The 16,118-nt window shown below is 41.9% G+C and overlaps 1 protein-coding gene across 2 annotated transcripts in view; it reads left to right on the top strand.

Moving 5' to 3' along the window:
* gabrb4 (gamma-aminobutyric acid type A receptor subunit beta4) overlaps window positions 1-16,118 on the top strand; it is an 83,452-nt gene that overhangs the window by 55,823 nt on the left and 11,511 nt on the right. For both annotated transcript variants that reach the window (XM_056284498.1, XM_056284499.1), the window contains one exon: window positions 14,959-15,041. In XM_056284498.1, the coding sequence (XP_056140473.1) occupies window positions 14,959-15,041 (83 nt within the window). The remainder of the gene's footprint in view (window positions 1-14,958; window positions 15,042-16,118) is intronic.

The following is a 16,118-nucleotide window of genomic DNA, read 5'->3' as shown; positions in this document are numbered from 1 at the left end:
GAAATGTATGTTGAAAGCTCTACTACTAAACTAGTTAATAAACTATGAATGATCACCAAAGCTTAACGTTTCTATTGAAATTTTATTTTTTTCCATGATAGCCATTTATACAGAGAATAATCATTCACGGTTTACATATTAGAACTTATTAACATTAAACTCTTGCTTTAGAATAGAAAAAAATAGTAAAAAACTATATCATTTGAACATGTGATTTGAGTCCAAGGTGCTTACACTTTGCCAACCATGACCAGCATCTCAATAGAACAGTCATTTGTTTTGGGGGCATCCAGGTGGCATGGTGATCTATTCCACTGCCTACCAACACGGGGATCGCTGGTTCGAATCCCCGTGTTACCTCCGGCTTGGTCAGGCGTCCCTACAGACACAATTCGCCATGTCTGTGGGTGGGAAGCTAGATGTGGGTATGTGTCCTAGTCGCAGCACTAGCACCTCCTCTGGTCAGTTGGGGCACCTGTTCAGGGGGAGGGGGGAACTGGGGGGAATAGCATTATCCTCCCACGCGCTACGCCCCCTGGTGAAGCTCCTCACTGTCAGGGGAAAAGAAGCGGCTGGCCACTCCACATGTATCGGAGGAGGCATGTGGTAGTCTGCAGCCCTCCCCAGATCGGCAGAGGGGGTGGAGCAGCGACCGGGATGGTTGGGAAGAGTGGGGTAATTGGCCAGATACAATTGGGGCGAAAAAGGGGGGACAGATTTTTAAAAAGAAAGACATTTCTTTTAAGTCCCACCTCCTCCCTTTGCTACTGTCGCTATGTCTGAGTTACTTTCAGGAAGACCTCTGCTTCTGTTAGGAGTTAGTTTAAAGCTGATGTCACATCATCATGGTAAATACAGGAAGCAGGCTGTAGTTAACTTTTATCTGAGCAGATGTAAGTGTGCATGACTTCGTAAAATTGAAATTGTCAGTTTCCACAAAGCTTCACCCATAGAAGGTACTTCTGAACATCAGATTTAGGTTTGGGAACAAGAAATACAAATACATTGCCATTCAGGCATTCTGTTTTATAGTTTCCCCAACAACATCTTATCACCACTTCCTTTTCCTTGAGCTTTGCCTTTTTACTAATCTAGCATTATTGATCATATGTTGCATCTGAGCGTCTCTTCATTGCTCTCGCTCATTGAGCAGTATCAGATGTCAGAGGAATTAGAGATAATTGCTTAGATTGGTGGATTGCTGTCTCAATCATTATTTTGCAGAAAGTCAATTTAACCTCTTGGCTTCTGACTGGGTGGACAAGCAGGTGAGTCACAGTCATTGGTGTGCAGGAAGAAGTGGACAGTACACATCCTTGTGGTTCAGTGCTCACAGGGATCGTTCCTGACATTTGGGGTTTCTGCAATGCGAACTGGCCTCTCTGTTTCAGGAAGTCTGAAGTTTTGAAAGACATTGAAGGAGGTACACTGAGCTGAATGGAGCAGTACGATTCTGTATATGGAGGATTCTGGTGAAAGCAGAGTTAAGGGGGTCCAGCTGTTCAGGACAAAGTGTTGACTTATGTTGATTGCTTTCATTGACTGGTACATGTTGTTGGGTTTAGTGGACTGAAAACTATGAGATGGGTTGGGGGGAGCAGGGGGCCGTTGGTGGGTTTTTGCTGAGGGATCAGTCATCTAAATGTAAGTAAAAGAGGTTAAAGGTCTTTGGACATTGTTGGGGGAAGCTGAAAGGGCATTCGACCCAGTTTACACCTGGTGTTATCAAGCAGTCTGTATCTGGATATGTTATCTTGATAATGAACAATTTGATAATGAACAAATGATAATGATAATACAATAATAATATGATAATGATAATGAACAAAATGACCTTTGCATTTACACCTAGTCTCTTATGCAGTTTTGTTGTCTGCATTGTGACGGTGCAGCAATTCGACCTCAATTTTTGCATGCATTGCTGTATGCAAAAAATCGGGCAGGAAGATGAAAAGTCTATCTTCATCAAAAAAAAAAAAGGCTAAAAAATCCCATGAACATTTTTCATTCACAGAGTCATTTAAAAAACTTGAAGGCATTGGAAAAAGCAAGTCGTTTAGCGGCGACCATGTCTGTAGCTGCTCTGACTGTTGCACGGTGACATATTTACCCTGGTGGGAGTGGTTCATGCCAAAGTTGGGCTGAGTCTGAGTCAACGGAAACCGCAGAGTGAATCTCAATGGATTTAACTACTGGCTTAGGGGATGACATTTTGACCCTTTGGGTAGTACCGTCTCACAAATGCGAGCGTGCCGTACAGCTTGCAGTCACATCTGTCTGTTTCTGGCTGAGATCAGATCTTGATGTGTGAGCCAGGATAGCTTTGAAAGTGGTCTGGCAGATCAGGTCACATTCAGACCACAATGCGTGTTGTGTGCATTTAAACCTTGCGTTACTCTGCATTTTTCCAGATGACATATTTGGATATAGGTCACACAGTCGTAACAGTTGAAAACGTGGCTGTTTTTCTGTAGATTATCAAGTAGTCAAGTAACTATCATGCTTTTCCAGGATAACTGCTGACAAGCGGACTCTCCACTGCCGGGACTTGGCTGGACCAATGTGTTGGTTTTTGGCCAAGTGGTATTCCTCTTTATTTCTTTTGTGAGCCTGCTATTTGATATCAGGCTCCCTAGGTGCTTAGTAACCATTGCGTAGTTGTAATATACAATGGTCTGCTTTGGTAAGCAACCTCCCTCACATACAGAGACACAGGAGCAGACAGTGTCTGTGTAGTCATCAAAACTACCGCTCACATATTCGAAGGCCTCGTTCTGTCGTGCCGAGCTCCTCAATAGCCTCTGGGAACCACGTACATATTGTTGTCCAGATAAGTTTAGTTGTTTTCAACTGTTGTCCGAATATCAGGATCTCTGAAAATGAAAAGAAGGCACCTCTAATATGAGCACTAATGCTAGCCCCGGATGCCTTCCCAAACCTAGTAAGCCTTTTGCAAAGAAAATGTAAACTAATCATATATATTTTCCAATTCAAATTTCATGCTGAAGTTATACTGTAGAGTGAAATCCATACTATAAAATATACATTATACTTCCCTGCAGGCTACACATAAAACTGTTGCAGGAGATTTTATTTCAGGTTTGACCAGATGTACCATAGGGTTCTCTTTACTAACTGAGCTATAATGAACTAGATGAACTGGATAAACTGCACAACTTGGAAAATAAGCTAGCCGAGAACTATCAGAGAGCTCCATACGTCTGTGAAATCCACCTTCTATCCCAAGCATGTCTGCCGGATATCAGCTCGAAGCTTACATATCACATAATTCAGAATAAAATAACGCAGCATGTTTGTGAATGGTCCAAGTCTCATTTATATATATATATATATATATATATATATATATATATATATATATATATATATATATATATATTTTTTTTTTACCTTTGCTTTGTCTCTCTGACCTCTTTGTGGAAGTAGTCCACATCGAATTTTCAGTCTAAGGAACTAAAGACATCTTGCAAACTATTTAAACATTTAGAGAAAAGATTTGATGAATAAAGTGCCAATTTATCAAACAAACATAGCGATGCAATATTTAGGTAGTGTTATTACAGTCATCAGAAACGGTCCCTAAAGCCACCACGTTGCCGTGTTGGTTGGGCTCTGTGTGCCTGTGACAGGAAATGCCATAGAGGAAGGGTAGGGCAAAACAACGTTATAATAACCAGGACGATAGTAATGTCATGTCATGTAAGGCTTTTACATAGAACCCTCTTCCCTTAGAAAAATAATAATGCATTTATGATTATACATAATGCATTTTTGTAGTGACTTGTAATTTGTTATGGCTGAACTGAAAAGTGAACCGGTGGCCAAAGGATCCTGTTTTTTGGCGGTGAGGCCAGACAATTAGATTATAGGGAAAGCTGTAGGTGAAAATGCTTGTTTAGTACTTTCAATATGTAAAAACAATCCCATCCAGGTAGTCCACTTGCAGGAACATCTGTAGCTATCCTACCAGTCTCTGTTTCTATGTAAAAGATGGCATACCCAAAAGTACACGTTAAGAAGTAGTTTTGCCATATATATATATATATATGTGTGTGTGTGTGTGTGTGTGTGTATATATGTATACATGTATATGTATATGTGTGTGTGTGTGTGTGTGTGTGTGTACATATATGTATATGTGTGTGTGTGTGTGTGTGTATGTATAAGTATGATTTGGGAATTTAGAAGAATGACACAAACACTGTTTTTTTGTTTTGGGTTTTTTTTAGCTCTGCCAACTCACATGTACCTCTGTGGAAGATACAGTATTTGCCCACCAATTTTGAGATCACAGCTCTTTACTAGATAAGATTGTTCGACTGAAACTTTCCGCATTCAGTCAAAAAAAAACAAAAACCCCAGTCTTCAGCCTGTCTTGCTGACAGTGACAAAGCACCTCCTAAACGGTCGACTGTATTTAAAGAATGATGTAACCTATATGCCAGACACAACACCCCCTGATGGTGCCCGGGGTTTCTCAGTTATCTTTGTTTAGCCTTTAATTGGCATTCCTTACGGATATCATCAGTTCCTCCAGCATTGTACATATTCGTCATCGGCACAAAATCCGGAAAAATGAAATTCAGTGATTAAAATAGATGATGAATCTTGATTTCTCTCTTAACGCTGCTGTAGGTAACTTTCTTTTAAAACCATTCTGTTATATTTGGTAATATTCTCATTGTTTATCCATCAAGTAAATGTGCTGTGAAAAAAACCCGGTCTCTCTGGCTGCTCCTGGTGCTGTATTCTGATTTGCAAGGAATCTATTTGGTCCAAATGAAACGACCAATCACCTCTAGGGAGCGTCCCTAACAAAATGTCAATCATGTCACCCAGGGCAGCCTGGTACTTCGAAGAGAGCAATCTTCATAAATACTTCACCAGTAAGTAAAACAGAGCTTCATGACAACAATGTCGGCGTAACAAAGAGATTCCCTGGAAAAAGAAATTACATTCATAGATCAACGACTGTGATACATTTTACTGTCTTCACAGCATTAAATTGAGTCCAGCTTGCCTGCTGCTAGATATCTGTAGATATCTGTCCTGTTGTCAATGAGTCCTCCTGAATCAGGCCAACCCCCCCCCCCCAACTTTGTGTTTGTGCAATCGATTAGATCGTCTAAATGAAACTAACTTTCAAACTGCTTGATTTTTTTCAAGTTTGCATTAAATGGCGCTCCTCGACTGTCTGGCTCATGCAGTCCATTCAGTAGTGCAGTCGAGGGCGTTCATTCTAATTTAAAGAATGGTTAAACACGTTGATAATACTCAGCAACGTTAATATCAAAACATTGTAACGTTTATAATGTTTTGAGACTTTATTTGCTCTATGGCCGTAGGGGCTTTGTTGTTTAGTTTTGCAGAATTTTTTCCCCCATCCTGTGACAATCAGAAGTGGCTGTTACAGTGCTGAAAAGAAATCCAGCATTCGCCATTCATCAAAAATATACTGTTTTCTGGAATGGAGTGGCCAGGGCCAGCTGGTTGATGTGCTGTCCAATGCCTGTTTAGTTATCGTTCAAAATGACTCGATGTCACGTTCACTACATGACCTTAATGGTGTATGACCCCAGCTTTTGTACCATTCAGTAATTAACGTTTGAGATTCTATAGATTGGTGATTATTCAAAATATGATTAATTCATCCGGGTAGCGTAGCAGTCTATTCTGTTGCCTACTGACACGGGGATTGCCGGTTCGAATTCCCGTGTTACCTCCGGCTTGGTTGGGCGACCCTACAGACACAATGGGCCATGTCTGTGGGTGGGAAGCCGGATGTGCGTATGTGTCGTGGTCGCTGCACTAGCGCCTCCTCTTGTCGGTCGGGGCACCTGTTCAGGGGAGAGGGGGAACGGGGGGGGGGGGTCGCATGAGAGTCCCACATGCTACGCCCCCCCTAGGAAACTCCTCACTGTCAGGTGAAAAGAAGCGGCTGGCGACTCCACATGTATCGGAGGAGGCATGTGGTAGTCTGCAGCCCTCCCGGGATCGGCAGAGGGGGTGGAGCAGCGACTGAGACAGCTCAGAAGCGTGGGGTAATTGGCCAAGTACAATTAGGGAGAAAAAAGGGGGGGTATGATTCATTCAATAATTTTGCCCACCACTAGCAACAGACACACCCATTTTCACATTACCCCCTTGCTAGTACTAGCTTGTATCAGACAAAAGTGCATTCAAAGTTTGCTAAAAACCACACAACGTTGTTTCCCTGACTTCACATCGTCAGACCTCTGTGTACACTTCCATGTCAAATAGAAGATTTGTGAGGCAACCACTACCAAAGATAGCCCAGTTTACATTGGCAACCGCTGTGATTATGTTAATAATGTATAAGCCCCCTAATAGCTTGGTGTGATACAGGGAGATCATTTTAGTTTTGTTTGTTCAATCTTATTTGTATCAGAATATTCACTTTGACAGTGCATCTTCTAAGAAACATTTTATTTCAAAAAATATGACAATGGTAAAAAGAAAAAGATCCAGAGTGAGATAGCCACCATTTAAAGGTGCAATATGTAATTTCTGCCTGAATGCTGACCTCCTTTGCTTAGCAATGTGAATAATAACAACACGTGATTTGGCCGCACATTAAGCAACCATGACATTTCTAAGACAACAAGGCAAATTTAAACAGAAAGGTGGCGGACAGGATACAGATAGTTCACTGACCACTATGAGTGCAACACTCTGTCTTTTCAGGGCCACTATGTTAAACAACAACAAAAACACTGGCCCCACTCCTGGTTTTATGAATGTAGAGATCTAACGAGCAGGAATGCTATGAATCATTTACTTTGTTTCAGTCATTACTACTAAGTAATTCCTTCTGATATTTACTTGACATATGCCACAGGAAAGCAAACCTATTATACAAACCATTTAAAAATGTGACATGCATTCTTTAAAAATGATTAATACAATCTACTACTACTACTACTACTACTACTTTCGGCATATTTACCAAAACCTGATGAATCAATTTCTTCTGTGTTTTAGGCCTAAAGATACAAATGTACTGAGGAAAAATAATCTGTGGTTCACATTGTTCTGAAATGTAAGAGCTGTTTGGAACCACCGTTAAATAACAAATTACCCCCAGATAATTGATTGATTTCAATTGGCATTCCCTTTTCGGCCCAGGAGGCAAGGTGATGTCTCTCACTCCCCATCATGTTGCTCTCTAGTCATAAATATCGAATGTAGGTGTCCAGGTAGCATAGCGGTCTATTCTGTTACTTACCAACATGGGAATCGCCGGTTCAAATCCCCGTGTTACCTTCGGGTTGGGCGGGCGTCCCCACAGACACAATTGGCCGTGTCTGTGGGTGGGAAGCCGGATGTGGGTGTGTCTTGGTCGCTGAACTAGCGCCTCCTCTGGTTGGTCGAGACACCTGTTTGGGGGGGAGGGGGAACTGGGGGGAATAGCATGATCCTCCCATGCGCGACATCCTCCTGGCGAAACTCCTCATTGTCAGGTGAAAAGTAGCTGGCGACTCCAAATGTCTCGGAGGAAGCATGTGGTAGTCTGCAGCCCTCCCTGGATCAGCAGAGGGGGTGGAGCAGTGACCGGGACTGCTCGGAAGAGTGGGGTAATTGGCCAATGCAATTGGGGAGAAAAGGGGGGGGGATCCTAAATAAATAAATATTGAATATAGTGATGACAATTCATGCTTCAATATGCCTACTGTTTAAGTGCAGAGCCACTGTTTTGCAGGGAATTGTAAGGTACAATCGGCAACCTATGATATTGATTACAAACAGTTCCTTAAATCATGCAAGCTATATGTAGCATGCAGCACATTAAGCTGTTGTGCAACTTTCTTAGTCCTGGCCATCAAATTCTGTATCTAAGAATAATGGTGAGAGGAACCATAGTAATGGTTTGTGATGGAGTAATGGTGAGAGGAACCGTAGTGATGGAGTAATGGTGAGAGCACCACATATATGGACCACATATAGCAGGCACATGAAGGCACTCGAGGCATACCAACGGCGATGCCTCAGGAAGATCCTTAAGATCCTGAAAGGTGTCCTGTAGCTAGCTTAGTGTATGTAAGCATGGTCTCTACTGTATCTGCAATATAAAGACCTGAGTGATGGACAATAGTGCCACCACCACAGTGCCAGGTCAGGTGCTGGTGCTGACTGTTTCTGGCAGGGCTGGAAGTTGCTGACCTTTCTGAATGCTTAGTTACCCAGTTGTAGTAACTTGTGGCTACTCAGTAATATTCCATCCCTGAACCGGGGGGGGGGGGGCTAAGAGTACATCTGTCGCCATCTTACAATGCTGTGATTGCAAACATTCTCAAATCCTCTGTGAATAGTACACATGGCCACTGAAATGCTAGTTAATGGTCATGCCCATATCTGCATATGAAACTGATTGTTGGTTTCGGTCATTATGCCACTGTATTGTTTATAAGGGTGGGGATACCTGCAGTCAGTAGACTAAAGAGGTCACTTAGATGAGTGATGAAAAGTATCTGTCAATAAACGTTGTATCCAGATTAAATGATCCAACTTTCTTCGATTTTCTTACCTGGATTATTGAGCATGCATAAACTCAGTAATATTCTTTTTTGACATGTTCACTGTTACCTTTAAAACCAACGTAATGCATTCTTTCTGATAATGGGCAAAGAAGCCATTTCTATTCATTTACTGTTGTTGCCTGAGGTGTGGATTCAGGTCACACGACTTGGATTCAAGTCAAAAAAATTTATGACTTGAAAAAGACTTGCTACTCGACTTTGACTTTTAACACCTATGACTCATCACTTCACTTGGACTTGAGCCTTGAAAGACTTGATACGTTCTCCAAACCCAAATGAATCAATCCAAAATGAATTTAAATTTTATAATGCATTCGTGGCATGCATACATTTTATATATTAACTATTAATATTTGTTAAAACTTTGAAATAGCACGACATTTGATAAGTGTATAATGACTTGCTTAGGATTTGAAATGCATAGTTTAGGACTTGACTTGGGACTTGTCAATCTTCACTTGGGACTTGACTTGAACTTGTCTGTTTTGACTTGGGACTTTAGCACTAAGACTTGAGACACACTTGTGACTTGAAAAACAATTACTTGCTCCCACCTCTGGTTGCTCTTACAAGCAACGTTAGCATCTGGTTATGCTTTGGAGCATCCTGTCCTTTGAAAAATCTGACTTCTTTAGGAGGTCAGACATTTCACTTTTTAGGTATGCGGCTACTGTTTAAAATGTTGAGGGGTTGATAGTGCATTGTAGGCGGCTGCTCATTGCCCCTGTTTGATTACAGAAAAAGCTGTGGCACACCTTGATACTTCTATTGGATAGTGTATTAGCCAAGGGTTTAGCTTGTTTTCCATGCAGGTTGCTTCTTGTATCATGACCAAGGTTTGCTTGATCTTCCTCTTTTTAAAAGTTCTATTGCCTGCCAGCTGTTGGTGCAGGTGCTGCCTGTCCTGTAGATGTCTTTCAACGCAAGTCTTACTTTAAGACATTTGAATTTGTTGTCTAACATTTGGATAAACAATAATTTAACAATGATTTAACACCTCCTTCGGTGCTGCAATGCTAAGACAGCATTGAAATATAGGCCTAGGAGAAGAAGCCATGAACATGTGTAAATCATGTTCTCTGCATTAATTTGGTTCTCCACATATCAGACATATCTGAGATATGTACATTTAGTATTTTTTTTCAAATGTGTACAGTGCACAATTACCAGTTTTTCAAGATTTGCATTTTTTCTAAGATGTGTCTTGTGTTTTACAAAGACATGATAAATTACATTTTGCAGCAAAAAAATTAGGAAAACTTTTTTGGATCTCATATACTCATATGTCTTAACAGTGTCATTATGATAAAACATCGGGTGGGTAAAATTCATTCGGCAAAAGCTTTTGTCAATATCAAATTAAAGGCACTGAAATTCTATTGTCTATTCTCAGGGATGACCTGAAATGCTATTATAGTACTACTCCTTACACTGTTAGCAAGTATGTCACCTACCTTTAGTCCTTCACTAAGTATACTATATATTTCAAATCCATGGTCTTTTGGGATACAATGAGGGCAGAGTAGTTGTTTTCACCATAACTCCAAAAATAAGTAAACTGATCCCCATAGTTCTGTCTTGTGTGTTCCAGTTTTGTCGTATCGGTCACTCATCACTATACTGTGGTTCCAAAATTCAGTATACTCAGGAGGGCATTAGTAGCATCTCAAGCCACTATCATCATGAGATCAGACCTTGACTGCATAAATGCCCTTCTTCCCACAGACTACCATAACAGTTTATTAACTTTTACCCATAAATTAAACCACTGTGACACAGTGCAATTGCAGATGTGTCCTTGTGAAATGGATTGACCCTACTACCACTACTACTTTCGGCTGCTCCCGTTAGGGGTCACCACAGCGGATCATCCGTTTCCATCTCTTCCTGTCCTCTGCATCTTCCTCTGTCACACCAGCCACCTGCATGTCCTCCCTCACCACATCCATAAACCTCCTCTTTGGCCTTCCTCTTTTCCTCTTCCCTGGCAGCTCCATATTCAGCATCCTTCCCCCAATATACCCAGCATCTCTCCTCCACACATGTCCAAACCATCTCAATCTCGCCTCTCTTGCTTTGTCTCCAAACCGTCCAACCTGAGCTGTCCCTCGACTACAATCATTCCTAATCCTGTCCTTCTTCATCACTCCCAATGAAAAGCTTAGCATCTTCAACTCTGCTACCTCCAGCTCCACCGTCTCCAAACCATACAACATAGCTGGTCTCACAACCATCTTGTAAACCTTCCCTTTAACTCTTGCTGATACCCCTCTGTCACAAATCAATCCTGACACTCTTCTCCACTCACTCCACCCTGCCTGCACTCTCTTCTTCACCTCTCTCTGCACTCCCCATTACTTTGGACAGTTGACCCCAAGTATTTAAACTCATACTTACCAATGACACTATCGTTGCACTTTAAATCAGTACAACTCCAGAAATTGTGTGGTCGGTGGGCACCTCCTATCAAGCTAATAAAAAGGTGACACCATAGCTAGGTGACATGGACATAGCATGGTTTGCATACCTGTCTTGGTGATGAAGATCCTATTGGACTGTTCCAACCCAGTTCATATTGACACTAAGATAGAGCCATAATTTGATTTCCAGTTGATTTGTTGATATCCGGACAATAGCTATTAAACTGTGGTACATAATCTTGCATAACATAAAAAAGTTACGAGTATATGGATAGGTTGCCCCTTGTCACCGATTCTGTTTGTGATATTCATTGACAGGATCTCAAGGCGCAGCCAAGGCGAGGAGGGTGTCGTCAGGGCCGGGCTTAGTCGTCAGGGCCGAGCTTAGTCGTCAGGGATGGGGTTTATCGTCAGGGCTGGGCTTAGTCGTCAGGGCCGGGCTTACTCGTCAGGGCCGGGCTTAGTCATCAGGGCTGGGCTTAAGTTTGCTGGTCTTCCAGCGCCCGTTGCCAGTTTGTGCCGTGACCGTCTCGGTGAGGTGGCTACTCTTCCCTCCATGTGTATTCTCTCCGAGTTTTTCTCAGCCCGTGGATTTACCGTTTTCTCGGTTTGTTGGGATGACCCGCGAAGCGGGTTACTGGGCTCTTTTCGTTGCTGTGTGTATTTTTCTCGGTGGACCGTAAAGGGACATTTCGGTTCATTTTGGGTTTCCTGCTTCCTAGTTGCTCCTTGTCCTTCCGTGTCGACCTTTGTATGAACTATTATAAAGTACGCCAGTTTTTGGCGAACTCTACCTCTGCCTAGTGTCGCGCGCTTGGGGTCTCCCACAAACCCTAACAGTACAAACTGGCCATGACGACCCAAGCCGGCACAGAGAGCGTACCGACCAGTCCGGTTCGAGCAGCTCTCGTCGAACAGGTCCAACTGACCAACTCCCACACCCGGCAGCTAGAGGCCCCCTGTCGCTGTGAGGGATCTCCAGACTCGGGTCCAGCCCCTCCAGGTCTCTGTGGATAACCTAATGGGCCAGCAGGTGGCGTTGGCGAGCCTACAAGCAGAGATCCTGCGGCAGTAAATGTGTTAAATTAAGAAATTTTTCCTTTTTTTTTCTTTTTTTTACTAATGAAATTACAAAAAAGAAAAAGTACCGTTGCGTACTGGTACCGAATTCCAAGTACCGGTACCGGTACCGTATTGGTTCAAATGTGAACGGTACCCATCCCTAGTGGGTATGTGTCCTGGTCTCTGCACTAGCGCCTCCTCTGGTCAGTCGGGGCGCCTCTTTGGGAGGGAGGGGGAACTGGGGAGAATAGCGTGAGCCTCCCACGTGCTACGTCCCCCCGGTGAAACTCCTCACTGTCAGGTGGGAAGAAGCGGCTGGTGACTCCACACGTATCGGAGGAGGCATGTGGTAATCTGCAGCCCTCCCTGGATCGGCAGAGGTGGTGGAGCAGCGACCAGGACAGCTCAGAAGAGTGGGGTAATTGGCCAAGTGCAACTGGGGAGAAAAAAAGGGGGGGGGAATCCCCCCCAAAAAAGAAATACGACAAATCACAATCTGTATGCAGCATTTAGCAGATTTAGCAGCTCTGCCCATTACGTTTATAGAACTTCTGTGGCTATGTTTTTGCCTTGAGTACTGTATAATTTTTTTTGAAGAATAATGACAGTAAATGCAGTTGACATTACAAATGGATGTATATATGCATTATTTTGTGTATTCTAACTTAATCCAGTCAAGTGATATATCCTGGTCATGTGGTTGCAGGCGGTGTTTGCAAAAGTGTGTATCAATAGCATCCTACTCTACATTCTGAATAGAGGAGTACTTTAAGGCAATACAGAGGTCTAGTGGTGTAGCAGAACAGGATGCAGCCTGGGCAGCTTAATGCTGGTGCAGCAGAATGCATCTCAGTGTCATTGCGAATAATAAATACGCGGCTGTGACACTTTCTTTTCCCCTCTAACCTTCCAGTGCCTTCTACTATCCTGGGCCCAGAGCCTCTGCAAGCCTGTGTTAATCTAGCCCAGTCTACTTTATTACACCATATTTTGTTTTCCAATTACCCTCAACAAGCATTTTGTTTACATCACCATGTCGAATTTACAGGCTCTCGCCTTCCTCAAGAAATACCTCTCAAAATGCACACCACTTGTTAGCTATTACTAATACTGTATAGATGGGTGTTTTTCATTGATGTAAATCTGCTCTATACCAGACTGCCCTAAGCATGATAAATTATTCATCCCAAATGCAAAAAGTGCTTTAAAAGGGCAACGCTTTCCTCCATCCTGTAATGTATACAGAAATATAAACTGTCCACATCCGACTATATGAATATATCGATGGCTTCTGACATAGAGATGATTCGATTTAAAATTAATTTCCTATTTTAGTTACAAAAGAAGGTAGAAGGTAGGAAAAGCTAGTATCAGGAAAACATAGCAGCTGGTATGAACGGCACAGATGTAATTACTAAAATGTGCTGCTCCAGTAAATATCTCAGCTAAATGCCAAAGACCCCAACATGTATAATTTGTAGCCAGTGCTGTATTCTAGGGCTACTGGATTTACTGAAATTGAATATACCGTTATGCATACATCATTCATAAACTAACATGGCAGTTCTTGGAAAAAGCAATAAAACCCCCATTCAGAGAATCTCATAATGGGGGCTCAGCAGAGATCGAAAATAAAATGTGCGCATTGCCCCCATTGAAATATTGAATTTTAATCAAAACCATCACCATTTCAATCATCCAAACGTCTTCAACATACAACAGAAATAGATTTTTACCTCTAAAATAACTCAATATGATAATCAATTGGTAATTAACTATACTTCTAAAACAGCCTTATTAAAAGTTTAGTGCATAGATCTTAACAAAGCACTTCCCTTATATATCATCTGGACTTGTAAATTAAATTGGAGGCCCGTAGGTCTGAGTAACGCTCAGTATATTTTTATTGCTATGGCCGCTACACAACCTTTTGCTGCCTTTATGAAGGAAATCTCGAAGTTTTGCACTATTCTTGTTTCTGATCTGTTGGAATGATTTGTTTCATATGTTAGATTCTTCGTAATGTGTAGTTTTGATGTACATTTGGTTTCCTATGTTTTGTGCACGGATTTGATCGACTCGTTTAAGATACTATAACTATATCTTACACTGACTTTACCAACATATGGTTATCTAATGCACAGCAGTAGCTTACCAAGGAAGGAAAACCTTGCTCTAAAGTCATCCAGAAACTGGTTTCTTCTGGTGGTTCCATTCACATTTTGGAACAGGAAATATGGTGTAATTAACCTGCTTCTGTTTTAATTAATTTCACGTCTGTGTTACATGCACCAATTTTGCATGAGGCATGGAAAGCTAAAGACTGACAATAGGAACGGACATAAAAACAAGTATTCGAATACTGTTGGGCCATTTTATATTGCTTTTCTTCCCCTACGATTCCTCTTCTGTCTCATCCTTTATTTAGATTATATTGGTACAGCATAAATTGGATTATCACAAAGCTTGTATGTTGCATAAACCCTGGGTTCAAAAGTGCTTCCTTTGAGCACACATGATGCACAAAAACAGGTTCAGCAAAGTAACCTTAGTTTGTCCTGTCCATATCCAGCGACCCTTCCATGTCTCCATCAAACAGCCGAACTCTAATAATTACTGTCATAAAGCATAATGGCCAGATTAGGTGGTCTAAAAGTGGACTATACTGATGTGTCAGCGGGCAAAGGCACGTAAGAGCAAGTCAAACCCCTGTGACACCCACCTTGTCCTGTCTCTTGACCTTTTTCTCTCGCTCTTTCTAGTTTTTTACTGTCCAATAAAGCAGAAATTCATAAAGAATAGGCTTTAAGGAAAGGTTACCATGGTAACAGTGCTTACCTTCTCACCCAACCTCTGTTTGTGACTGTCTGTGTCGCTGCTGTCTATTTTTTTTGTAGGATAACCACCACAGCCGCTTGCATGATGGACCTGAGGAGGTATCCTCTGGATGAACAAAACTGCACCCTGGAAATTGAAAGCTGTAAGTTGTCAAAACGAAAACTAATTTCTGACGCCGCCACTTGCTAACCCATTAACTATCCTCCTCATCCCCTACCCCTCAATGGCCTGCTTCTAAATTGACTAAAAGTGGGTGTCAAGCAATATGTTAAAATCCCAAAATGGTACCTCTGACAGAGGCAGGATGTTTTTTTTTTTTTTTTAATTTGTTGTTTTTTTGTGTTGGAAAAAGGAGCTGGATGTGTACACAGAACATGTGTAACAAGGTATTACTCTGATAAGTTGGAGAAGCTGTTCTAAAGACCAACCATGTAGAATATCTGGTAACACTTTACAATAAGGGAACATTAATTAACAATAGTTAATGCAGTAATAAGCATCAGCTAAATGTTAATTAATGTCTCTTGTTAACAGTTATTAAAGGTTTACAGGTTTATTAAGGTACTAACTAATATTACTTAATGATAAACACCATTAGTAAATCAGTGACACGGTGGCCCAGTGGTTAGCAGTGTTGCCTCACAGCAAGAAGGTGCTGGGTTCGAACCCCAGGCCCTTTCTGTGTGGAGTTTGCATGTTCTCCCTGTGTCGACGTGGGTTTCCTCCGGGTGCTCTGGTTTCCTCCCACCATCAAAAAGACATGCATGTTAGGGTTAATCCTCCTGTCTGTGCCCCTGAGCAAGGCAATGGAAAGAAGAACTGGAGTGGGTCCCCGGGCGCTGCAGCTGCCCACTGCTGCTATACAATAGGATGGGTTAGATGCAGAGAACACGTTCATTGCAACTCAACAACTGTACAACGACAAAATAAAGTGGCTTTCTTTACTTGACACATTGGTTAACTGTTAATTAACATTAGTTAATGCTTATAATGTACCCCTATTGTAAAGTGTTACTGAATATTCAAAGCAGCCATTTGGTATGATTATTGGCATTTCTGCACACGTGAGCTATTTGTTCTGCACTTGTTAACCCCAAAGCCAATGAATCAATTGACAAGTGCAGATAAAGTGGAAAGCGACTGCCAAAGGTATTGATGGCAAATCCCCATGGCCTGACAGAAGGAACTCTAAAGGCTGCAAGAGAAAACCTAATTTTGG

This window comes from Lampris incognitus, chromosome 8 (assembly GCF_029633865.1).
Source record: "Lampris incognitus isolate fLamInc1 chromosome 8, fLamInc1.hap2, whole genome shotgun sequence".
Classification (NCBI taxonomy): Eukaryota; Metazoa; Chordata; class Actinopteri; order Lampriformes; family Lampridae; genus Lampris; species Lampris incognitus.
The sequence above is the reverse complement of the archived record's forward strand: the minus strand, read 5'-3'. Positions and strand labels throughout refer to the sequence as shown.